This window comes from Astatotilapia calliptera, chromosome 23 (genome assembly GCF_900246225.1).
Source record: "Astatotilapia calliptera chromosome 23, fAstCal1.2, whole genome shotgun sequence".
Classification (NCBI taxonomy): Eukaryota; Metazoa; Chordata; class Actinopteri; order Cichliformes; family Cichlidae; genus Astatotilapia; species Astatotilapia calliptera.
The window spans coordinates 7,940,645-7,965,907 of record NC_039323.1 but is presented as its reverse complement, the minus strand read 5'-3'; the positions used below and the strand labels follow the sequence as shown (position 1 = coordinate 7,965,907).

At 39.9% G+C, this 25,263-nt stretch overlaps 1 protein-coding gene across 2 annotated transcripts; it reads right to left on the bottom strand.

Moving 5' to 3' along the window:
* Nucleotides 1-5,687: 5,687 nt before the first annotated feature.
* On the bottom strand, nt 5,688-24,967 carry kdr (kinase insert domain receptor (a type III receptor tyrosine kinase)). 2 transcript variants are annotated; one of them, XM_026158858.1, is made up of 30 exons: nt 24,672-24,967; nt 23,703-23,796; nt 20,340-20,542; nt 20,067-20,188; nt 19,713-19,881; nt 19,328-19,467; nt 18,285-18,468; nt 16,822-16,939; nt 16,550-16,713; nt 16,291-16,465; nt 15,159-15,279; nt 14,920-15,031; nt 14,418-14,762; nt 14,167-14,313; nt 13,949-14,080; nt 12,260-12,366; nt 11,717-11,852; nt 10,359-10,463; nt 10,154-10,267; nt 9,874-9,962; nt 9,478-9,640; nt 9,305-9,396; nt 9,073-9,195; nt 8,413-8,524; nt 8,226-8,325; nt 8,032-8,137; nt 7,518-7,660; nt 7,332-7,416; nt 6,576-6,661; nt 5,688-6,468 (listed from the first exon to the last, which is right to left on the bottom strand). In XM_026158858.1, the coding sequence occupies exons 1-30, from the start codon at nt 24,736-24,738 to the stop codon at nt 6,252-6,254; spliced, it is 4,071 nt and encodes a 1,356-aa protein (XP_026014643.1). In that variant the 5' UTR covers nt 24,739-24,967; the 3' UTR covers nt 5,688-6,251. The 2 variants fall into 2 exon arrangements, with proteins under 2 accessions (XP_026014643.1, XP_026014644.1); XM_026158859.1 differs by having other exon boundaries at nt 19,713-19,878.
* Between the last annotated feature and the right edge of the window lie 296 nt (nt 24,968-25,263).

The window sequence follows — 25,263 nt, the reverse complement described above, 5'->3', positions numbered from 1 at the left end:
CTAAGAGGTTCTCCTTCCTGTACAGCTGTGTTTGACCGGCACAAAAACACTTCTCAGCGATTACTCACCAAAGACACGTGCGCACACTCACAAACCTAAAGAGGTAATTGTGACACCGATAGTCTTCTTTTCCTTGATATGAAGTGTATTTACAGTACCTGGACATTCCTTTTTCTAAGGAAGGAACTAGCAGTGTTATCATGACAGTGAGAAAAACATCCTCTGGGTTATTACTGTTTTACTGCCCCTCCTCTACCAGCACTACCACAGCCTCCCCACTGGCTTTTAATATCCAACAGTTGAGTGACCTCATGAGAAATTTGTGAATGGACAGTCCGGCCGGCACTCTTATCTGGCTTTGCAGATTTCAACCCCCTTGTAGGAAGACACACAATAACAGTGTGGCAGCACATCCTGCTCTGCTCAATACATAATGGATAATTGTGCAATCAATTGTTGTGAATATACAGCACAGTTGTGAAGGAATCATTCAGTTTATAACCTGATACCAGCTGCAGATAGCAGTATTGCACTAACAATGTTGGGCTGGAGCTGGGCCATTTTATTCATGCTCCCTTTTGAAAACAAAGCGATGTGACTAAAAAGTACCATGGGAAATCTGAGGCTTGGTGTCATTAAATAAACGTACATTCAAATATCGTCCTGCCTGTTTCTTCAGCATGCATTATTCATGTGATGTGTCTCTGAAATGTCGTTATCCCAAGCCATCTGACGTGATAAAACAACTTTATTACATCCATGTTTTCTCGCAGACAAAAGAACCTCTTGCTTAAAAAAATACTTTAATCTTATTGTATTCAAATTATAGATGTTATCTCTTTCTGAAAGCTTCTGTAATGTAATTTATGACAGTTTTTCATATTGCTGTCTGGGATATTAATCTGATTCAATTTCCAGCTTGTTAATATGTATGATTCCAAGCACCATTTAATACAGGTCTCTGCTCACAAATGTCTGACAGTTTCCTACAACGTTGTGGCGTGTCGTGAATAATTGACACATCAAAGCCATACAAGTATGTTTCTGCTTTTGTAAACAGTTCCTGATATCACCCATGATATTTAATCTCGTAAACACTATACTAGCGTTTATTCTCGTAAACACTAGTGTTTATGAGAATAAACGCTAGTATAGTGTTTACGAGAATAAAATCAGTCTTTACAATCACACCGCTCATTTACATTTATACCTGGTGGGTCTGGATTTCTGGCAGTTGAGGATTATGTTGTGACTTGAGCTCAAACATGTGTTGGCAAATTATAGTCAGTGTGTGTGCTAGTACCTGTCCATAATTCTGATGTCTCCTTTTCATTAAAGAGGAATCTTGGGTTTGACTAGTGGATGGGTGGCACATCAGTTAAATAAATAAACATTAAATCAACAATGAATGAATAAAAGTAAAGCGGTTTTTTCACCATTTAATAATAATTATCCCTGCAACGGAAATGCATTTGATTACATTGGAAAGTTTGCAAACCACAGGTATGACTTAAGTCAGCACTGCATCAGCAGCTTAGTTGGCAGGTCTCAGTCAGTTACACATATTGCATATTGGAGGGAGATCTTCCTTATGACTGAGCAGCATATCCCACAGGCTGGCAGGTCAGACTGACAGACTGATAGAAACATTGCTTCCAATCCAAGCCCAGAGGCTCCAACAGTACTCCATATCACCTCCCACTCCTATCAGACCTCAGCTCTCCTTCTAGGCACAGTCGACAGTGTAGCTTAAATCCCATGGTCTCCCTGCACACTCCCTGCACAGTACATGATATTTTCTTTGCTGTGGTTGATTTAATTTGTTAATTATGTTGTAATTCAATCATATTCCCTTGGCATCCATTTCCCATGTTTTTTCTTAGAAAATTTCATAACATTTTGCTTCCAGGTTACCTCTTCTGATAAATGCCACAGGAGTTAATTTGCTGCTAAATACTTGTGTATCATGGAAAGCAATCTTGACAGCCAGCCTCTGAACGCTTAGGGCAAATGACAGGCATTTCAGATAAAGGTGTCAGTCAAACAAGCATGAGTGAAACTGTAAATAAGTGTGTATGCACATATATAGACAAAGATAGATTGATGGGGGTTGCAAGTGAGGCGGTGCGTGCACCTAAGCCTCTTTGTTAAAAGTTCTCTGACTCACTCTTTTTTCGATCTATGCAGGCATTTAGACACTGACAGACTAATGACATCCTGGTCATAAGACCTCACAGTTTGTTATCTGTGAGTGACGCACTAACCCAGGTCTGACAGTTTAACAAGGCATTCTGTCAACTCCAGACTTTGTGTGTGTGCACAAATGTTTCAGCTAATCTTTTCAAATATGATTAGATGAGTGAAAGAGCAAGGTAGATCGCCTGTATGATCCAGAATGGTGCTGCTACCCTCTTTTGTTTTCATGCTCGTATTTGATGTTGCATACCATCAGGACCTTGGGGTTCCAAAATTGAGGTGCAGTCACCTATCAAGAGCCCTTTGGCTCTTTGTGATCTTAGACTGGATGTTAGAACATTACTGCCCCTCAGTGGTGTAAATGATAGATCAAAGTCCCTGAATGAGAATTCTTGTTTTATAGTTTAAGTGGTGATAACTTTTGTTTGCTATATTTATAGCACAACAGTATAATAGATGTACCCCAACAGACAAATGAGAAGAATTCTGCTACTAGCACAAGAGCTCAGATTTCATGTACTTTACATCAAATTTAATTCTACAAATGCTATTTGTCCTTTTTAAAATGAAATAGAAACTGGACTTTTATAGTTTCCAAGCTGTCTACCATTGGAAAAGGTTTATTTTTTGAAACCTAAAGCAGATCATTTTTAAACCACCTTGTTAAGTCTCCTCGAGGGCAGGAGGGGATAACACAACAACTCTGGAAACTCTGTACAGGTGTTATGAAAAAGGTTTAATGGCAGCGCTCTCACAGATTAAATAACCCAGATTCAAACAACAAATGTGGGGGAGAAAGGGACAGTTAGGTTGTGTGACACACACACACACACACACACACACACACACACACACACACACCCACACACACCCACACACAAAAAAGACAAAACCAAAACTTAGCTGAGCTATTATCCTAGAATAGCAAAAACAAGAGGGAAAGACCCTAAACCTCAACTCAAAACAAGCTCAAAATTACATTACCAACCTAGTGTTTCTAACAAAAAGACTCCACGTGAGTAAGTGTATGGGGTCCCCAAACTTACCTAGTCCACTTTACTCCCACCACAATCATCAAACAAAAGCAGGACAGCAGAGAAAGCTCACACATGTACCAAACAATTCAAAGGAGGGAAGAGAGCCACACCCAGCCACAGGTGAGTCTCCTTATCAAGGTGTGCACTCCTGGATTGTCCAATCAGGGCCTCCCTCCTCTAATTAGTTGGACGTCCCCAGATTGACATCAGTCTGCGACCTAAGGGAACGGCAAACAAAAGGAGAGGGAAAGAAAACATGCAGCCTGCAGACACGTAACACACCTAAAATAATCATTAAAAAAATTATTGTTTTGTGTCACTAAAACAAGATGCCTGTGTGTCCACGATGTGCAACACTGCATACATGCCTAGAAACTTGTCAGTCCAATGGTAAGCACACTCTGTCATAACCAATGTGCAGACTGGACACAAACACAGGACTCTGAGAGATCAGTTTCAGCAACTTAATTTACAACATTGAGAGGTGATTCCAACAGTAAAGGTCCAGGCTCCACTTGGCTTCAGGTCCAAGTCAGAAATCTCCTCCACAGATACTTTACCAGAATTTTCTCTCTCACAAGGGCAAAACCAGGTGTTCTATGCAGAGGAGAAAACTGGTAAGTTGCAGGCAAGGTGCAAAACCAGATCATACTTACCACATGAGGAGCCAGTTTTACTAACATAGCTTAAAACTCAGTCAACAACAGAAGGCGTTCCTCAATCAAAATAGTGGTGAGACAATCACCTGATGACAAACAGGAGAGCTTATTAGCCTCAGGTGTGTAGAAAAAACGGCAGGAAACCAAAAGCTATTCTGCCCCTGCAAGAAAAGGGTGTGGTTAGATACACACACTCAAACACACTCACACAAACATACTGAGAGAGAGAAAGCAAAAAGAGGACAGATGAGAGAAGCGCAAAGAACCACTGAGGAGTGGAGGGCCATCAGACAAGCTACTTTAAAAAAATTTATTAAGTTTTTCTTTTTTTGTTTTGATCAAATGAATATAATATTGCAAAGAACTCTTGAAACTAGTGTTTACAATGATAAACTCCCTAGAAGAATGTTTATAGAAGTCAGAGATCATTCTTCCCACATCTTTCTGTTGGCCATAAAAGAATGCAGGTTTACAGCACTTCCACATTGGCTACACCTTACAGACTCTGTCTATGTTTCAGAATACCATCTTTAGCCATTTCACATCTGCACTCTTCCTGTAACTTTATTACAGCATAATTCAAGCATTAATGCTGGGGAAGGATGTCTGTCTGCATGTGTTTTCTTTTATGTCTGGGTACATTTGGTGAGCTGGCAGTCTGGTTTGTTGGGGGTGTAACACGAGATGATGTTCACAAGCAGTCTGTTTGTGGATGCCAAGGTATTTCCTGCCCGTGCAGAGCTCTGTCTTTGGCCTGCTTATCCATTCCTGAGGAAACTGCTCCAAATTCCTGCAGTGGACAGCTGTCATTTATTTGTTGCAGATATAAATTTTGTTCAGTCTTTTAAATGTTCCAGCAACGTTCTTTTTCATATAATTAATTGGTGGTGTATCTAATCTACTGTATTTTTTTTTGAGAGGGGGGGTGTAGCTATATCATTTCCACAACAGAGGGCGCTGTTGCTCACTTATAGTTAATAGAATGAGGTTAATGCAACTTGTGCTTAATTCCTATACAGTCAATACTTTTCTTTAATATGAATAAGGTTTGCTTTATTGGTGCCTTTGATCAGATCTCAGTTAGAATATGCATTACACAAATTAGGTTTAAAAATTCTAATTTGTCGTTTTCAGTAAATCTGCATTGGACTATCCTCTGGCCTCCTCTGGCAGCACTTGGGAGGACATTCTAAATTTAACTACAATATAACCGCTTTAAAGTTTGGAAACAACTCCATGGAGACAGTATCGTTTCCTCCAGTCTATGCTATAATTAGCTGGGCTTGTTGTCCTTGATTGTAGACAAAATATGTTTTGTTGTCATGCATCCCATTCATTCATCACCCACTCAGCTTTTAAACCCCACCTCAGTAACTGCAGCAACAAGGCTTAAAAACATTAGCTATTTAAAAATACATACAACAACCCAGGAAGATGATAACATTCGGAGTAAAGTGTGGAATACAACCGTTGCCATTAGCCTGCAAACCTGCTTTAATAATATGCACTTTAAATGTGTTTGTGGCCACAGTGACCTTGGTTGTTATTATGGGCACCGAGACCTGAATACACCAAAGAAAATAACCAAGGCAGAAGGGCATTGTTCCGATAGCACACCCACACACATGAACAATAAATGACCAAGGCTGGGAAAACATTGTTTGCTTTGACGCAGAAAGGAAATGACATGTATGACACAAAGAAACAGACAAACACACTCACGAATTATCATAGTGGGATGAACAATAAGTGATAAGTGATTTAAAGGAAACAAATAACAACACACGAGAAGAGCTTTCATCTATGATTATTTTTATTTTATGAAACTACTTACATTTAATGCCATTTTACTAATGTTTTTTCAATAAAATAATGCAAGTAATATGAATAAAGAAACTGTACAAATAATACTCTAAAAATATCGATATCAGAGAACTGCCTCCTTATCAGCCATTCAATGTGCCACCAATAAAAAAGGATAAAAGAGTGAAAGAAAATATTTGCTGGTTCAATTATCTAAAAATTCCAGATGCCATTTCCTGTAGTAAAGGAAGTGGGTGGATTGTGCCTCAGGAAGTAGGCATTCCTTCACATTTGGGCACCTTAGACATTTTGGGGTTTTTTATTCGCTGAGTAAACACGATAGCATTTCTCCGGCTGTCCAAAGAGAGCTGCACTTACAAACTTATCATACAACCTTCATTTTTCTCTGCTGAATAATTACATTATTGCTTGTGAAAATATCTCAGCTCCACAGTGAACACGTGAAGTTCTATTACTTGTATCGTTCCTTGTGTGAAATACCCGCAGAGAGTAAATGAATACTGTACAGTGAAACAACTGCGGGGAAAAAATGGGGTCAGACTGGTGGCGTGCTGTAGCGGATCTCCATGTTGAATTTGTCCGGCGTCTTGGGAAGAGGAGGCTTCTTCAGCATTTTGTGCTTCATGATGATTTCCTCGTTGGCATATATTGGGGTGTCTGCGTCGTCAGAGTGGTACCCTGACTGATATCCACTCGTCTGATTGGATGACTCCGAACCCAGAGACTCTTTACTCTTGCACCGCAACAGTTGGCTAAAGAGTCAAAGCAAGACGAGGACACATTTAAAACAGATTCACAGGGTAAAAAAACAATATGAAATAAACCACTCAAAGAAAGCATGCAAAGGCTTAGTCCCCACCTTAAGTTGGGTGTGGTTGGTAGATGTTGATTCAGACCCTTCATCTCCTCTGGTGAGAAGTCCATGCCACTGTCTGTGTGACCCTCCTGCCAAGAAGACAGCACTTAAATGAACTTAAGTGGTTGCTGCATGGCGGGAAGGTATTAACTTTCAATCACATTTGTTAGTGCCCACTTTGTTGTTTTATGAAATGGGAATTGAATGATTATTTAATTATCAATTAGCTGTATTTGTAAAAAATATTAAGCAATTAAGAAAATTCATTAATAGATATTTGAGGGTTTTTTTCTCTATTGCACAAAAAGTTTTGCTTAATACAAATTAGATTTTTTTTTTTTTTTGTTCGTCTGAAAGTTATTGTCCTAGTTCAAAAGATTTTTTGCATTCTTGTATTCTCCAAAATGTCAGTCAGGGATTTTGCTAAAATGTCACATCCATTAAGTGTCCTCTCTGGCTAACAAATAATCTTTATTTCCCATATCAGTGATCCTGTTGTTTTAACTAAACTCTAAGAAAACCTTTAAACACAAGACAACACAAAAGTGTAAAGTCCAGTAAAACTGGAAATGCTTCTGAGCGTTTCAACAATTCAACATTTCAAAGGAGAGCTACAACTCAGGACACATAAAATCTTGTTCCTTCTAAAGGTGCTGATTGCTCTTTGTAGACTTTTTGAAGACTTTTTGTACTAAGTAGATTAACTGTGCTCTTGTTTTATGAATGAGGTGGTTGTTAAATGTGTAGTTTTACACTAACCATGACACTGCTGTGCGCCACAGGGACATCTTCAAATGTCTTCACACTGAGGGGACGACTGCACCTCTCATTCTGTTGGGACAACCTGTACAAAGAGGATGTGTCAATAAAACCACAACTGAGTGCTCTAGCATTAACAAAATGAGAGAAGCAGTGGACAGAAGGAGGTAAGAGCATGACGCTGACCCAAGGGATGATGGGTTGTCATAGTTAAGCCGGGCTTCAAGAATTTCGCCACTTTGAGGCCTGCTATATGGTCTCCTGGGGTCAGGGGCTGCTTGGCATTCTTCTGCTTCACCTACTGTCAAAGGTATATAGTCCTTCCCATCCTGGAGATACAGAGTACGTTACTGGCTCAAATACACACTGAATTAAATAATTATACATAAACAATTAGAGATATAACCTTTAAAAATCTAATACATAAGCCACATTATAAATCCATTTCAAATATATGTGATATTTTCATATTTGCTGTCATTTGCTTTTTGATTTTGTTTCACCTAAAAAACTTGCCAAAGCTCCCATAAAAGGCATTCAGGGTATGCTGCACAGATGTAACAATAGCACAGAGAAAGAGATGAAACTAAGGAAGCTTCTTTGTAGCTGACAATATTTAAGTGTTGCTGAAGCACAAAGGAATTTTAAATATCCTATTACTTATGAACACTGCTGCCTTTTTGTTTAGGCCGGAACTGACCTGCTGGGCACTAGCCTGTAGCAGGTTTCCCAGGTGTTCAACCAGTTCGGTAAATGTTGGCCTGTCTGTGGGACGATTCAGCCAGCAGTCCAACATGGTCTGGTATCTGAGAATATGGACAATGAGGATCGCAATAAGAGCAAATGATTCAAGTTACATTTCTGTAAATCGTTCAACCGTCACTGTCTACTTACATCTCAGTGGTGGCATATTCGGGTGGTCTCATCCTGGTACCTTCCTTAAGCCTCCTGCAGAATGATTCATCAATGCAAACACCCGGATAAGGAGAAGCCCCTGAAGAAGACATTACAGAAGTTTCATTGCAGATATAAAGTGGTCATTAAGCAGTGTTATGTGATTACTTCTAAACTTAACCCTTACCCAAGGAAAAGATCTCCCAGAGAAGGACGCCAAAGGACCAAACATCACTTTGCGTGGTGTATACGCGGTCAAATATGGTCTCAGGAGCCATCCACTTTAGAGGGAGACGTGCCTGTGGTAACAATAAAACAGCAAATTATTCCTTCTTATGCTTTATTTGTGTAAATGAGTATGTAATAAAGTGAATAACGTTTACTATCCTAATACAGTGGTATCTGGTAATGTGCATGGATATAGTGGATAGCAGGTGAACATGATACAAAGATATCAGACAGGTCAGAATGCCCATGCTGACCCAGGTCTACCTACAATGGGCACAAGAGCATCAGAAGCTGACTATGGAAGAATGGCAGATAGCTTTGGTGACTTTCACTGTCTTTTCAATCATATGAACACCTGGGTGCACAAGGATCATTTAACTAGGGAGGAGAAAGCAACAGGATGAACTTTTTGAAGAAGGCAAGACAGGATCCTATTTGGCACTAACATTGACTAAAATGAACTTCAGGTAATGTGTTGGTGAATGGTGTGATAGGATAACTTGAGTCTCAGCTTCAATGGGTCAGAACTGATTTACAGCATGAGGGCAGCCCAAGCGCTATTAGATTAGTGCTTCTAATGAAGGGACACACTGGTGGAGTATCGGTTAAGAGGACTCACGTCTCCTTTGCGGACATAGTCCGGGTCTTTGTAGACATCTCTAGCGAGACCAAAGTCACAAATCTTCACCACATTGTTTTCTGAAAGAAGGATGTTTCTGGCCGCCAGATCTCTGTGAATGCACTATCGACCAAACAGAGACATTTATATTCAAAGCATGGAAGAATTAAGTAATATCTCCAATTTCAATGCAGATTTGTGCACCAAAAAATTCAGACACTTGTGATTTCACCTTGCGAGAAGACAGAAACTCCATTCCTTTGGCCACCTGGAAACTGTAGCTTATCAGGTCTTCCATGGTTAGATGGTCATCATCTGAACTCTCTGTAATAACGGGATTTCACAGGAATAAATACGAAGCCTGAGTGGCACCACAGTAATGTTATTCTAAGTTGTCTTCAGAACCTTTCTGAATGTCCATGTTGCTGCCTGAAGCCCTGTCTGAAGTGGTAGAACAGACCGCTGTTCCTGTGCAGATGTCCAGCTGGGCAATCTTCCCCAGACCCAGATCCCCTTCAGTCACATCCTCCTCTGCAGACACCCACCTCTGGCTATTTACTCGCTTCCTCTGTTCACCACAGAACAGTTAAACTAATGAAAAAATCCCAACATTTCATGCAGGAATTGTTTGTATTGCCTGCAATATGGTTCATGTTAGATACAATCTGTGGACAGTACAGAACTGCACTACTACTTAATGATCGGTCAGTCTATTTGATTGTGTGCAACCATCTGGATTGTAAACCACATCAGTGGACTGACTGTGGTTTACTGGGTGCATGTGGGTTACACATAATTTACCTTGTAGGGGCTGTACTCTCCGCGCTTGCTCTTAAGGTAGCTGGATAGATTTCCATGTTTACAGTATTCAACAATAACCATCAGCGGTCCTGCAAGCAGAAGGAAAAGAAAGAAGTTTAATTATCAGAGGAAGAATGAACATTAACACATTAAAGGACAACAGATGGCACACTGATGTTGATTTATAAAGATTATAAGATTCAAATTCATGTGAAGAAAAGTTGCATGTACAGGACATGCTTAGTCAGCTAAAGTAAATAATGCACTTGGTTTGACTGACCCCCAGGTTTCGTGCAGGCTCCCAGCAGGTTGACCACATTAAGATAATGTCCAATGTGGATGAGAATTTTCAGCTCTGACATCAAGGCGCGGTACTCACTTGCTGTGGCTCCCTCTGCACGTAGAGATAACATTAGTTCTGCATGTTTGAAGGTTTTTATTGTGTTTGCTCGCTGTGTGTAATAAAAGGAGGACAAAATACAAACCCTTAAGCATCTTGACTGCAACTGTGGTGCATGTGGTCGCTTTCTCAATGCCGAATGCAGCTGCTTCTACCACCTGGCCAAATGCCCCTCGTCCCAGTGGGTCACCTTTAAAGTAAAATGTTTGTCATGACCAAAATCCCTAAAAAAAATACTTTTAGTACTTATGATTTTAAAACAACTAGTTTTTAATAGAAATATTGCAACTAGTGAGGACAGTGCTAGAAATTTTAAAATGCCAAACTAAGGTGGTAAAAAAAAAGCTTCTGGCAGGTATGATGGTTGTTAGCATGCTGAACATGAAGGAGAAGCCTCTTTCAGCTGCTCCCTTATTCACAAAGGGTCACCACAGCAGATAGCTCAGATGGCCTTCGTGACAAAACACTAAAGGGACTTTTCACATGTTAGGCAAATGTGTAACCCACTATGCTATAGGGCCATTTATGTTAGCTGAGCTGTTCCCTGATCTTTCTACACTTGTAGGTAAGTGTAAAGGTCTCTGAGATACTCCAAATGATACAGAATTCTACAGCAAGAGTCTACTGACAATATCACACCTTCATTAGCTCCCCATTTGCTAACATATCCAATAAAGATTCTGCTTCTCACTTTAAAGCTTTCAGTTACATGGTACCCCATATCTATCATACCTCCTTCATCCTTATACCCTTTCCCTGTGCTGCCCTACACTCAGCAGCTCTATTGACTGCTCCTCGTTTCAAACTTAACACGATGGCTACCAGAACCTTCAGATGTGATGCAGTTTTTCTTTGGAACTTATTACCACTTCACTTTAATCAGCTAGACTTATCAGCCCAGTTCAAATAGCAGCTCAGAACTCAGAAGTAGGTAGTGCTAGCATTAGCCATTTAATATCATTCTCCTATCCAAATATTGGCACAGTTTCAAAACGCCAAAATGGCAACAGACAAAAATTCATCAGGTTTTGTTTTGTTTTTTGTTTGTTTGTGGGGGGGGGGGGGGGGGGGATGTCAAAGTGTCTGCTTTGACCATCTCAAGCATCTTATCAGCCATTGTGACAGGAAGTATCAAAAACAAGTGTTTCAAATCACAGCACTGATCTTGAACTTTCTGTTGTATTTGATGTATATGGTGCAAGTCTTGATTGACTGGCTTGTTGGTCTATGGGCTTAAAAACAATATTTAGAATCTCATGATTGCCTATTTTTGCCTCTGGCTGGCCAGTGATCAAAACACTGAAAGTTTAAATCAAATGTGGGCTGTAACTTCATGTAATGTTTTATAAACTCTTTCATAAGGTAGGCACTGGTTGGTAGCAGCGCAGATGTTTGTTTTAACAAGTCTTCTCAAAGATTGTTTGAATGATAATCATGTCTCACCAAGTTTCAGCCTGTCCCGGGGGAATTCCCATTTGCTAGCATCGTAGGTGAGCCTCTCACACTGCTCATCCATTGGCATATCCTCTGAGTCAAGGATCATGGAGAGGTAGCCGGTCTTCAGATCCACTCCATTTGGCTGAAACAGTGATGCAGTGGCAAATTTTAAAGACAAACAGAGATGTAACATGTAAATTAATGAGCTGCCATTTCTCTCAGTTATTCCCTTTCACCACAATCAAAGTGTACAACAGTTTGCCAGTGACTCCCGTGGCCATTCAATAAAAGGGGCCTACTCAGTGTGGTGGGCCTACGTGACTTAGGGGAGCAGAGAGACTCCCTGTTGTTCCTGGATACAAAAGAGAGCAGCTACTGAGGGCCAGAGCAGTCACTTCCAATCAGCCGTAAATGCCTTACAGTGCATGTCATTGTACTCGTCAGTTTTACCGTGTTTGTAATTTTTTTTAATGGACATCATCCGTGTGCGTAACTGGAGGGGAAAGGGGAAGGAAAAGTACAGGAAAAAGAGGATGAGGAAGTTCTTACTCTCTTTCTCCCGCGGATGACGAAGACGATCAGTAACCAGAAAAACATAGCGATGACCACTGACCCAATAGGAACAATCAGCTCCACATTAGTCTTCTCTTCTGCACCTTAGATATACACAAAGAATACTTTTAAAATAAGAATTTAAAGGTACATGACATAAAATGTGTAATGGTATCACAGAACAGATTTTACTACATGCATGACAAATTTGAGGCCCGTGTTTGAGGAAAAAACAGTCGCAGTGGAATGTTGGTTATAATTTCAGTGAGGTGCCTTGGCAGCATTTCCTAAAGTTCAGACAGGTTTATCATTGTTTTTGGCCTGTTCACATGTGTATGTCTGTGTTTAGGTTGGAGAAAGGAGACTGTTGGAATCTGGACTGTAAGCAAACTGATATTTTATCTAGTCATAACAAATGGTCAGGAGTCAGAATGAATAACTACTGCCAAAGACAACTTGGAAAAGGTCTATCAGAGCCATTGTAGTGTGTCGCTGCGTGCTGTAATGGGCCCTTTCGTTCCACTGCTATTGAGCTTGAATTATTTGGGGGGCAGATGGGGTCAGAAAATGGGAAGGTTACACTGAAGGGTTGTTTGCAGGGATTTTTCTCATCCCTTTGTGAATATGACAGACATGATGGACAGTCAGATTTCTGATCACAAATTTTTCGTTAACAGCACACCCCCACAGACACCTGTGCTAGTTTCACTTACTCTCTGGCTATATTATTTGTTGGCCATTTACATCATTACGCTACGGTATATTTGTAATAGAAGCTCTCCATTTTTACTGGTTAGGTATTCCTTTTTTTAGTTAAAAGCTGGTCAAATGTGTGAGTATTACTTTTTTGTAATATGTAAAAATCAAAAAATGTTATTAAAGTGACGTGCAATTGCTTGCCTCCCCCCACCCTCATACACAGGGCTTTTGTTGTGAGAAGGTCTGTCCCTCTACCCCCTCTTTTAACAGAGCTGGCGCCTGAGCAGAATTGTGAGCTACTGTAACTGGGTGCACATTCTGCTGGCGGGGAGACGGTCACGTAGGCTCTGCGTCTAGTCAGTTCATTTGTTTGTTTTTCGCTGTGTCCCTGTGTTTGGTACAAAAAGACTGTGGACAAGAGAGCAGAGGCTGGAGCTCAGGCAGGGCTGGCCTTTCCCTTTGTCCTGCCGTCTCTTAATTGTTTTAGATTTAGATACTCCCAGGAGGATGTGCGTTAACTGGGGTAGCTTCCTGTCATGAGGAAGCAAGGCTATTTTTATTTAGATCTTTGACATATAAAAAGTAAAACTATGTGCGATGTGAATTTGTGAAACCTTGAAGCCAGATATAACCATACAGTCTTTTTAGTATTGGTGGAATTGCCAAAGGGTTTAGGCCAAAACCTTTCACACAGACAATAAGATATTCCTGATTTTAAGCTGAGAATGTATTACAAACAACACAAGACACCCGGGACAGGCCCAAGGGCCCAGAAGGTCAGGGAGACCCTGAGTCAAGACAATGACATGCAACATGCAGAGAAACTGCAAGAAATAACCACAAAGATTTTTAAAAAAAACATCTGCAGGTGGACAAAAAACAAGACAAAACACAACCCCAATGAGAGAAAAAAAAACACATTAAAAAGCATCTGCAAGAAGCAGACATGAGTTACAATAAAAGGCATCATCTTACTTAGTGACTGACCTTCAGTACTCAAAGAGGCCTGTGCTGTGTCACACCCAAGGCTGTTACATACAGTGCAGGTGTACAGACCACTGTCCTCCTTCGTCACACGCTGAATTGTCAGGCTACGGTTCTGCTGATTCAGAGTAACACCTGAAAGGCAACCAGATGTTTTGTTTTGCAGCTCTTGTAACTCATGAAGTAAATCAGTTTTCAGTGAAACGCTGCGAATGTCTCACCTGAGCTCTCCACAACAGTGTGGTTGTTTTTGGTCCAGGCAACAATCGGGTTTGGCGTCCCAGCAGCCATACAGCGGAGAGTGACTGTCGAACTTACTCTAACCTTTTGGTCAGTGAAGTTATTAAGGATCCTTGGAGCCTCGAGGTCTAAACATCAAAATTATAAAGATTATTTTGAAACAAATGTATGATTCACTTAACAAACCCTGACCTATTCCTTACAAAAAGAAAATGCTGTGAGTACATCTCACCTCTGAGAGAAACACTGTGTAGCAGGCAGGTTTTCTCCCCAGTGATGATGTTTACCACCTGACAGGCGTACAGGCCCTCGTCCTGATGGGACGCATTGCGAAGTGACAGCTCCAGAGTCACATTGGTGCCAGGCTGGGGGGTCAGGACAGCATGCGACAGTGGAGTAGGCTGCAGAGTCAGTGAGCGACAAGGCTGCGCCAATGTTCCCTGCTCTGACTTGGAAACGTTGGTCACACGAAACCAGGTGAGGTTGCCGTAGATCAGCGAGTCTGCCTTACACCGCAGAATGACGTGATCCTCCTCCAAAGGCCTGTTAGAGGGAGACATAGTCACCTCGAGGCCACCTAGGGATGGAAACACATGGGTAAAGAATGAGTAAGGATATAAGAAAAAGAAGAATACTGAAAAGGCTGTTTATATGATGACAGAAGTCACACCATCAGACACAAAACGATTACAACAAGATGCTTTTTAAGAGGAGAAAAAAAGGATGGAACTTACGTGTTACATGGAAAAAGATGACACGTGAATCCTTGCCTACTTTGTTCGCAGCCGTGCATCTGTAGAGGGCGTGAGCCTCAGCTTTCTGAATCTTTAAAGAGCTCGTGATTTTCTAGAGAAATACATTTCATCTGTTAGTTACTATTATTTAGCTAAACTCCAAATACCGTATCGTTCAGATATCGTAAAATTCTTGGAGCAAAAGGGAAAATATGGTGTAATCACAGACTTTTTGTTACCTTTTGAGCTTGATCAGTGTCAGTTCTAATTGGTTGTACGTGGTTGTGACCAGTTCTGTTGCTGACATCTCTCCAATTTGTGCACTCCTTCAGCTGTGATTCAGACCTAACAAGTCTTGACCTGATGGACAAAAGTGAACAGAAGAATCATAAAACACAAATATCCAGCTCTGATCTTTTTTTAAATTTTTATTAAATGCAAAAACACCAGCTGTGTAAATAGCTGCACAGCAGTTTCCTCTTTCACTCTGATACACCGAATTAGCACTGACAAATGGTACACAAAAAGAAGATGAAAAGAAGCTGGCAGGTCTTTCAGAATGACGGCTAAGTACTTGTTTTTCCACTTTTTTTCTATTTACCAATCCTACTAGTTTAATTGTTATTCTCATTTTTAACTGCTAATACACCCAAATACAGCGAGAAACACCATAAAATTTAGTAAACAGGGAAAGAAAGTAAGTAAGTAATAAGAAGAGGTTTAGCTTTAGCAGGAAGAACCTCTTTTTTGAAAAAGAACATGACAGGAACAACAGGAAACGTAGTGCAGGACAGAGGAAGTGCTCAGATGTGTAGAAAGATGATAAGGAATCTGCTGCTGGTGTTGTCTGGTCCCTCACACACACACACACACACCATCCTCCTTTCTATCAACACTGTGAAATCACAACAGGAGTCTTTCGTGAGGTTGTTGTGTAACCGGCTGAATATTGCATCGGCAGGGCTGTTATCTTAAACAGCTGATCGAGTGAGCACAAACACTAGGTCAGTACAAGTCGTCCAAAATTAGTGAGCACATTCTAAGTCTGAATAACTGACATGGTTCTAAAAATGGACATTGTGAAGAGAATGAATCACATCCGCTGATTTGCATCAGGTCACAGTGTGCTCTCATTGTCTCCCCTCTTGTTTTTGTCAACATCACGAAAGCAGCTATTCCTCTTCTATATCAACAACCTGTTGACAATGAGTGACTCAAAGTCATGTGACTACTCCATGCATACACAAAAAAAAGTCCCGAACCGAATGTATCTTTCTGCCCTGAACCTGTCTAACTGTGCCACATGTGAAAAAGTCCCAACTTTAACATTTATGTGTGAAAATAGCCTCTTTGTTTCTCTTTTACACTCACACTGAAGAGTTGACTTGCATGAAAGCCTCTGGGCAGTCCTCTTTGGACATCCACTCCCACTGGATGTGTGTAGGTACGGGAAATCCACGAGCGGTGCAGCTCAGAGTCGTGCTGCTGCCGTACAGGTACACATCAATGTCCACTGCCATCTCCTTCTCTATGATACAAGGAGGAACTGCAAAAGAAGAAGTAGAGTCATATCCACAACAGGCAGCCGAAAATGAATGTAAAAGGAAAAGAAGAGGAAAAAAAAACACACCATTGACCAGCAGCTGGAAAGAGCGCCTCTGTTCCTCTTTTGTAATTTTATTGGTCAGGATAACTGTGTAAATGCCAGCGTCTGTTTCTTTAACTTCACGTATGACGAGGGCATCACTCTTCTGTTTTATTCGGTAGTCATTCAATGGGAGGTCATTTTTAAACCTGGGAACACAAAGTAAGAGTAAAGTTACAAAATCCATCCAGTTCTGAAACTGTAGCTTTAATGCATGGAAACTCCTATGCATAAAGCAAATATTGCTGTGAACACACCATTTAATGATGGGTTCAGGGTAAGCTGAGTACTTCACGGGGATGTATGTAGATGGTTCTCCCACATTTACCTCCCACACCTTTGTCCAGGGCTCTTCCATATCAATAAAAGGTTTTTCTGGAAATACAAAAATCACAAAAACAGAGAAAAGATCAATTTTTTAATGACTTTCTTACAATTATTATTTTGGCTTCAAATGAAGCAAAAACCCCAAAACTATCTGAGACCATACAAAACCATACAAAATGATTCATTTGATTCTATGATTTTGCAATTGTTTCTAGGAAAATCTATCTCAAACTTCACGTGTAATTTTCTCCTGATGCTGAACAAATGTAATTTTAGGAAAGGGAAGTTAGAGATTTTCAATTTAGACAATTTCCAAATCCTTGAAAGTGGTATTAAAATTTATTAGATGGCTTAAAAGCATAACTGATTGCAATAATAGGAATAAGAACAAGAACAAGTATTATTATTACTAATAATAATATTACAATTCAACTGCATCGGTGTGATACTTAAAATTAATTGTCCTGTATCACTGTCATCAAGATAAATGCACAAATAATAAACAGCATGTTGTGAGAGATTAAATTTGTGCAAAAAAGATGAGAAAATGAAAGGAAAAGTATTCTTTTTAAAAATCTGAGAAAATAACACAAACAAGTTTATAAAGATGAAAAATATTATTAATGTTAAAAAAAAATATTAGCAGAAATTCTGGGGTTTCAAAGAGGGCTGAATTAGGGTTTTAATTATTAGGATCTGTTTGATGTCAGTGAGGAGAGACATCTCAGACACATCTCTCCAAGCACAAAGCCCAACCCACCTGCTGCTCAAACATTGTGTTTGCAAAGGGCAGTCAAAAGATGGAGGAGCTAAAACAACTTGTCTATAAGGAATACTTTGAACTGTAAATCAGGCAAAGCCACTCTAACAGAGACAAAGATTAAAGATGTGGCATCTGCCTTAGCTAACAATTTAGGTTCCCAATCCAAAGTACTACAGTCAACACCATCTCAGTAACATCTGTAGTTCCTCAGGAAACCAATGATGTTAAATTCCCATGAATAACTTAATGTTAAGTTTTACCAAGTAGGAACAGAAAGCATCCTAACTGGAAACATCACAAACTAGTAAAGGCTGAACTTGGCTCAACCAGAAGGCTCTGCAGCAACAATATAGAAGCATCTTTGATATTGCTTAAGTGTTATGTCAGCATACAGCATACTGTAGGATATTTTTTTCTAATGCATAAAACGCCAGTAATCAAATAACATAAACTAAATAATTTGTTTCAGTTAAAACCTACTCTGAATATTTAACACAGTACAATCTTCAGCTGTCTTCGAGCTTAACAACTACATACATATTTTTTGTGAATGCTGAATTATTGCTTGACTTGGAACTTTTTGAAAGTTTTCAGCCAACATAACAGGTGTTTTGTTTTCAGAGCACCCACCATAAACTGTAAGAAATGCTGAAGCGCTTTTCTCCATCTGCCCACTCGAAGCAGAGCAGATGAATTCTCCTCCGTGAGCTACCGTCACATTCTCCACGATCAGCGTGTTTGACAGCTCCAGAGAGTTCCACAGCTTCTTCTTGTGGGGAATTGTGTGGGGCGGCCTTGAACCATTGACCGAAGTCTGACAGAGGGAAGACATAATGTATAAACACACAGTTTTTAAACTCACGTGACACTCATAATGGCTGTGATAACAGAATGTGGGAGGGGTTTTTTTTTCTAGTTTTACAGAAATTAAAGATCAAGTGTTGCCTCAGTCCAGACAGCTTATTGTTCCCAGTAATGTAAGCAGTCAGAACATCAAAAACACATCTGGTCACCTTTGCACTTTGGTGGTACAAGATGAAGGCTGATGGATTCCTGAAAGCAGGAAGTAATGAATTTGTGCAAAGACAGCAGGAAGAGAGATACAGCACTTCTGGTATCTCAGTCTCTTCTCATCAGTAAGTCAAAGAGGCCAACCTAAAGGTGGACTGTTACGCTTTTCCTTATTTTCTGTCATGTTTATACTGTTACAATGGAGAATGCTCAAATTTTATGTTCCAAATAAGCTCCAAATAATGAGATCAGTGTATATACAAAAACAATTCTTGTGAGACAAAAGTTCAGGCTTAAGACTGCTATAAATAATCAATTTCAGACCATTTTTGTACTCTTTAGATCTTTACGATGCCTCTGAGAGCAGATATCCTCTAATAATTTTGATACTTGCATCTTAGGCCCAAAATAAGTTCAAGTTTTTTGTTTCTCAGGGGGATCCAAAACTATGAAAGTTGTCTGACGTGTCTCTTTTTTCAGACAATGGATAAACTGAGGAGCTTCACCGGTGCTCATAATTATTTTTCTGTAGTTTGTATTTGTAAATAATCCACAGCTAGTACTTTCTTGACATGAGCAATATAACTTTTCTTTAAGACTGTTACATAAGTTCATTACAGGTTTACAACGATAATGAGAACAGAAGAGTGTGGGGTACTGACCAGAGCCCCACCAGAGTGCGTCCAGTTGAATTCGATGCCCACGTTCAGCTCTGTGAATGCAGTGCATCTCAGTATGAGCTGCTCCCCCACAGACAGCCTTACATTGTTGGGGGTCAGGGTGAGGTCATAAATCTTGTATCCTGCGGAAAAAGGAGGGAAGATAGTAAATCGACACACTATTGTTCTCCTGAGACTACAGACTCTCTCTGCACCAACACTCTGAGCAACAGAGTGTTAGTGCAGAGAGTCTTTCACCTTACAAAGTCAAAATTAGAATTCCTGGTAAGTTTCGGTGTTATTCAGCTCGAAAAAGTCACATATAGGTGTTTTTACAGCCATAGCATTGACAACTGATAACTTCTCTTTGTATCTTTTTCCATCTTACCAACAACAGCCACAATGTAGAGCGGGGACTTAAATGTCTCGTTTCCAATATGAGTTTGGCAGGACACAACACCAGCGTAGCTGATCAGATGAGTGGGAACAGTGAAGCCCGTCCTGGCATCCCACACAGAATCCTTCCCATCCGGATGAAACTCCTTTACTGGATACTTCTGACAAACACACAAATTTCATGATTCCAAACAGAAATGTTTAAAGAATTTCACACCAATTGCTTTACACATGAGCACAGCGTGTAAATAAAACACCACATCTGGTAAACACAACTGTTTACCAACCTACATCTTCATAAAACTGCTTTACTGACAAGAAGCAAAGACCAGAAACAGCTTCTTACGATGTTTAGTGTGACATTGAGATTCTCCACCGAGCCCCGGCATGGTATTACCACTCGCTCCCCTTCACGGATAAACACCACCTCATATTCCTTTTCAGATGGCACAAATGGCACCTTATAATCTAAAAATTAACAAACAAATCACAATAGTAGATGTATTTCAGTGTGTGAAGTTGATAAATCCCATATTTTCCTTCATATAAATGGATGCTTGAAAAAAAAAATACAACAACAAGAACAAAAAAACAAGAATAAACTTAAAAAGAGTTCTACCTTGAACAAACACATAAACTGCTGCTGAGGTTTTACCATCTTCAGCTTTCAGGCCTATGTAGAAACACTGATACTGTCCAGTTTCATTGACAGTTGAATTGATGATTGTGAGCCTTTTGCAGAACAGTCCTGATCCGCTGCAGTCACTGATAGAGTAACGAGTGCTTATAGCAGGTGTGGTCCACCTCAAATTCTGCCGACCTCTGCAGGAGAAGAAACAAGAGAATTATACTGCACATGCTACATGACCGAGTCGGTGAATTTAGCCAGTGATGGGGAGCAGTAAACAACATTTCTCTAATCTAGTAGTTTATCTGCATTTTGAGGTAGTTTGCCATTTAGCAAATTTTTTATTTACATTTTGACTCAAGTAGTCAACTACTAACACTACTAGGTAGGTATAACTCTTGCAGGCAACCGTGGTTCAGGGGATTGGGAATCGCATCTGTAACCGGAAGGTCGCCGGTTCGATCCCCGGCCTCTCTGTCCTGGTCGTTGTGTCCCTGGGCAAGACACTTTACCCTACTTGCCTACTGGTTTTGGCCAGAGGGGCCGATATGGTGCTTCTGTCTTGCTTCTGTCAGTCTGCCCCAGGGCAGCTGTGGCTACAGCTGTAGCTTGCCTCCACCAGTGTATGAATGTGAGAGTGAATGAATAGTAGTATTGTAAAGCGCTTTGGGTGCCTTGAAAAGCGCTATATAAATCCAATCCATTATTACTACATTAAATTTTAAGCAAAAGAAAGTACAGTATATTAAATTATAGTATTTACTAATTACTATTATTGTTCCAGTGTTGTAATATCTGCCTATAAAAAGTTCCATTTTATTTTCTTCATGATTTTTTACTAAGGGGAGAGATCAAGTGAGCAGACTGTAATTTTCCTAAATATAGTTGCATGGTTGTTTTTGCAACTAATGTAGCTGCCCCCTGCTGACCATCAGAGAGAATGCAAGTTTAAGGCGCATTCACATTACGTTCATATTTGAGAATCTACAACTGCGTCCGTTTTATATCCACAGTCTATGATTAAAAGTAAAGTGGAACTTAAAGGGCTATATTGAGGATTGCGGAGAAAGTTTGCTCTACAATTAAGAGTGAAACGGAGCTGTTCATATAGGCATGAAGCTAATAAACTTTGAGTCATACTTACTTTTACTGAAACACAGGAAGGAGAGATGATGTCATAAACAACTCTGAAACTATACACTTACTTTCAGAGCTATGACAATAGAAAAAGCTGAATGTTTACACTGGAAGAACGCTAGTTACTGCATTAGCAAAATTAGTCAACTATACGGTAATAACCTATTACACTTTGTTTAGTGACGGTACTGTCCTTGTGCGATCAATACTGTGTTTAGTCCACATTTTCCTATATATAGACAGTTGCTGAGGTTTCTATTGGCGAAAAGTGTAGTTATAGTTCTGGGAAGATCACACTATATAGCATAGGCTATGGTCAAAGGTTTATATACACTCAAAATAGGCAAGAATGCCATGGTATTTGGGGGGTTTTAATGAACTCTTGAAACTGTATACCTTTAATGACTTTAAAAACAAGATTGGGTACAAAAGTTTGAATTTACTTGGGATTTTTATAATCCACACAGGGTCTAAGTTATACATAGAGGCTCATATATATTCATACATTTCCACTAATATTTGGGGAAATGTCCCTTAGCAAGTTGCACCTGGACCAAATGTTTTTGGTATCCATCAACAAGCTTCTGGCATAATTCTGGGTTAATATTTGACCACTCTTCCTGGCAGAATTGGTAAATTTTATTTAACCTGGTTGGTTTCCTTGCACAGATCTGGCTTTTAAGAATAGTTCATAAATCTTTAATAGGGCTGAGGTCGGGGCTTTGGGAGGGCCATTCTAGAAGATTAATGTTAGCCTACTTTACCCGTTCCAAGAATCATTGTCCACTATTAGTGATGCTGAACAATTTAGAGATAGTGTTTCATCAATATTCCATCCACTTTGTACAATTTAAGAGTACCACTGGCAGCAAAACACCCTCAGAGCATGATGCTACCACCAACTTGCTTGACAGATGGTACAGCGCCCTTAGATTTGAAAGTCTCATATTTACTGTTCCAACAATACTTCTTGTCATTGTGGCCAAATTACTCAATCTTTCTCTTGTCTGACCATAAAAGTTTTCTCCAAAAGGCTTCTTGCTTGTTCATGTGGGCAGCTGCAAATTTCAGTCAAGCTTGAAGGTATTGATTTAAGAGCAGGGGCTTCTTTCTTGATCAGCACCCGACCACCAGGCTGATGTACAGCTCACTTCATTGGAGACAATGACACTGTTGTTCCAGCAGTTCCCATTTTATGGCAGGTTTGAGCCTTAGTGGTTTCCCTGGGTTGTTCTTGAAAATCCTAACCAATTTCCTCTCAAAGTGGTGACACATCCTAATAACTTGTGTTTATGTACAGTTGTAGGAACTGATGATCTTGGAAACTGCAGATTTTTAAAAATGACTCCAAGATACCTTCCAAACTTGTGTAAATCTACACTTCTCCATCTTAAATCCTAAGTTCCTTGGGCTTTCCCACTGGTCTGAGTATTGGTCAGTCCAATGAGTGTTGTCAAATAAATCTCTTTTATGCGAGCCTAGCGAAACTACCAGTTGTAGTCAATCATGATTACAAGTTAATAGGCCTTGGACATGTAAAGTTAAAAGACATTGTAGAACCTTCAGCACCTCTTATTAAAGGATTTAACTCAATGTATATATTTTAGCATCCATGTTCTTACTTTTGACTGTGGATTAAAGAACAGACTAAATAAAGTGGAAAAATTGTGCACCTTATCCTTGTTTTGTTTTAATCATTAAAAACGAATGCTGTGTAATCATTAATAGCCAAAATGTAGCATGACCTTCATCTCCAGGATGAATGTAAACTCCTGGACACATCTGTATATGTCTAATCCTTACTTTACCTTAATTGTAATAATAAGCCTAAAACCAGGTCTTCGTTTTCAAGCCTGCCAGTGAACAGCTGCCAAAAACTACCAACACCAAAAACATCTAACTTTTACAAAATGTTATCAAATGGCCATGTTTTTACTTAAATGTTATTCATTTATTGACTTGGTCTTCCTGTAAAAAACAATTACGCCAGTCAGATGTTCATGTTGTTTATATAAGGAGTTCTTGAGAACACATACTGTGCAGGCACCTTTTGAACAGAGACAATGACACGCACACGTTTGTTGCATGTGATGGGGGCATGAATAAGTTCTAGGGTAGTTTTGCTGTTTGGCAAATCTTTTGGTGTGAAGTAAAAAGTTTGTAAAACCAGTTTCCCCAACACTAGCGTCTGTAAGGTGTATGCATAGCCTTACATACCTGCATGTTAGTTCAAGGTTGTCAGATTTGTTCATCCTATGGATGCCATAGATATTTAGTGTCGGTGGATCAGATATAAACCGCAGTTCCGCTGCTGGAGAGATTAACAGTACAAATCGGTCACAGCAATGACTTACTTTTAACACAATCAGGGTGATGACATAAGTCTCTACAAACAATGATTAAATGAAGGTTTCAGAGATCATGGCCCTGCTGTTTTAAATAAATGCACATAAGATTAAGATTAAATCAAACGGCACAAGGTAAAAACTGAAAGTAGAGCACAGGGAAAAAACAGTCTCCATTATAAGATGTGCTTTGTATCTGAGTCTCTGGCTACATAGGGCCCTTTTTCCATTGCTGCAGCAAATGGCGGAGCTGTGTGAAAACAGGAAGCAGGAGAAGATGGGCCGGGTCAGGCTCAATAGTCTAGCACAGTGTGCCTTAGGTGGGGTTCCTGTTTCTGAGGATACAGCCTGCCCACCACCTCCCTGTGAGGCCCTAAAGGACATAATACATTGTATGGAAAAAAAAAAAAAACTAAGTGTTGAGCTGAGCTGATGAAGTGGACCTTAATGATCTCAGAAGACAAAAAAAGTTTAAACTGTTGAACAACGTAGCACATTAGCAGAAACTGGGTACTTTTGTCATTTACATTTTACAACATAAGAACAAGTAATCAGGCCACAGTTCAAACGCTTTTCCTTAAATGTTTCCTCAAACTGGACTGCAGTTCTAAAGTGATATCAGCAAAGACAAAAACTATAGAACAACTGAGGACAAAGTGTTTGAAATGTCTTAGAAAAGCGGCAAAAGCTTTTATAGAGCTGGAGGGTGACTTTGAGTTGACAGATTTTTTTTTTAAAAAGAAAAGATCAGACAGAGATCATAATCTAATATATTTCATGTTTCTCAGCTTAATCCGTTATTAAGATAGACGATTAAATGGGGATAATATTATTATCTTACCAGCAAAACAAGTGATTTCCAGAATAATGCCCAGTAGTGGAATGACGGACAGTGTCTGTGCCATCATCCGACAAAAGACAAGGACAAAGTCCTCATCAAAGTCCAATTAATAACGTTACCGTAGAAATAATGATAATCCTACTGCCTCATTACCAATCCATTAAAAAAAAAAAAAAAGCTGTTTCATATTCCACCCCAGAGAAAGTTTGAAAGTCATAAAAACAGCCTGCAGTGGATGGTGATCAGCAGTGGCTAAAGTGTGACTGTGCGTGTCCCCATGGAGCTTTTGCGGTTGAGGATGGAGAGACGCGCCTCGGCTGAGCAGCGTGCCTGCAGGGGAGGAGTCTCTCTCTCTGACTCTCTGTAAAATTACCAAGGCGAATGCAGCCTGCAATAAACTTCTGGGCTTATTGCCCAGTTGATGGGAGGACTTACTGAACTTTGAGAGAAACTTGGGAGACTTAAGAACTAGTGACAGCCAGGATGCATAACCCCCTACTGAGGAGTCGTAAAACTGTTTACACCATAACTTTGACTCCTAGAGTGATAATCATAAAAATTATACATTTATTAAAAGGAAAATCCCATTACC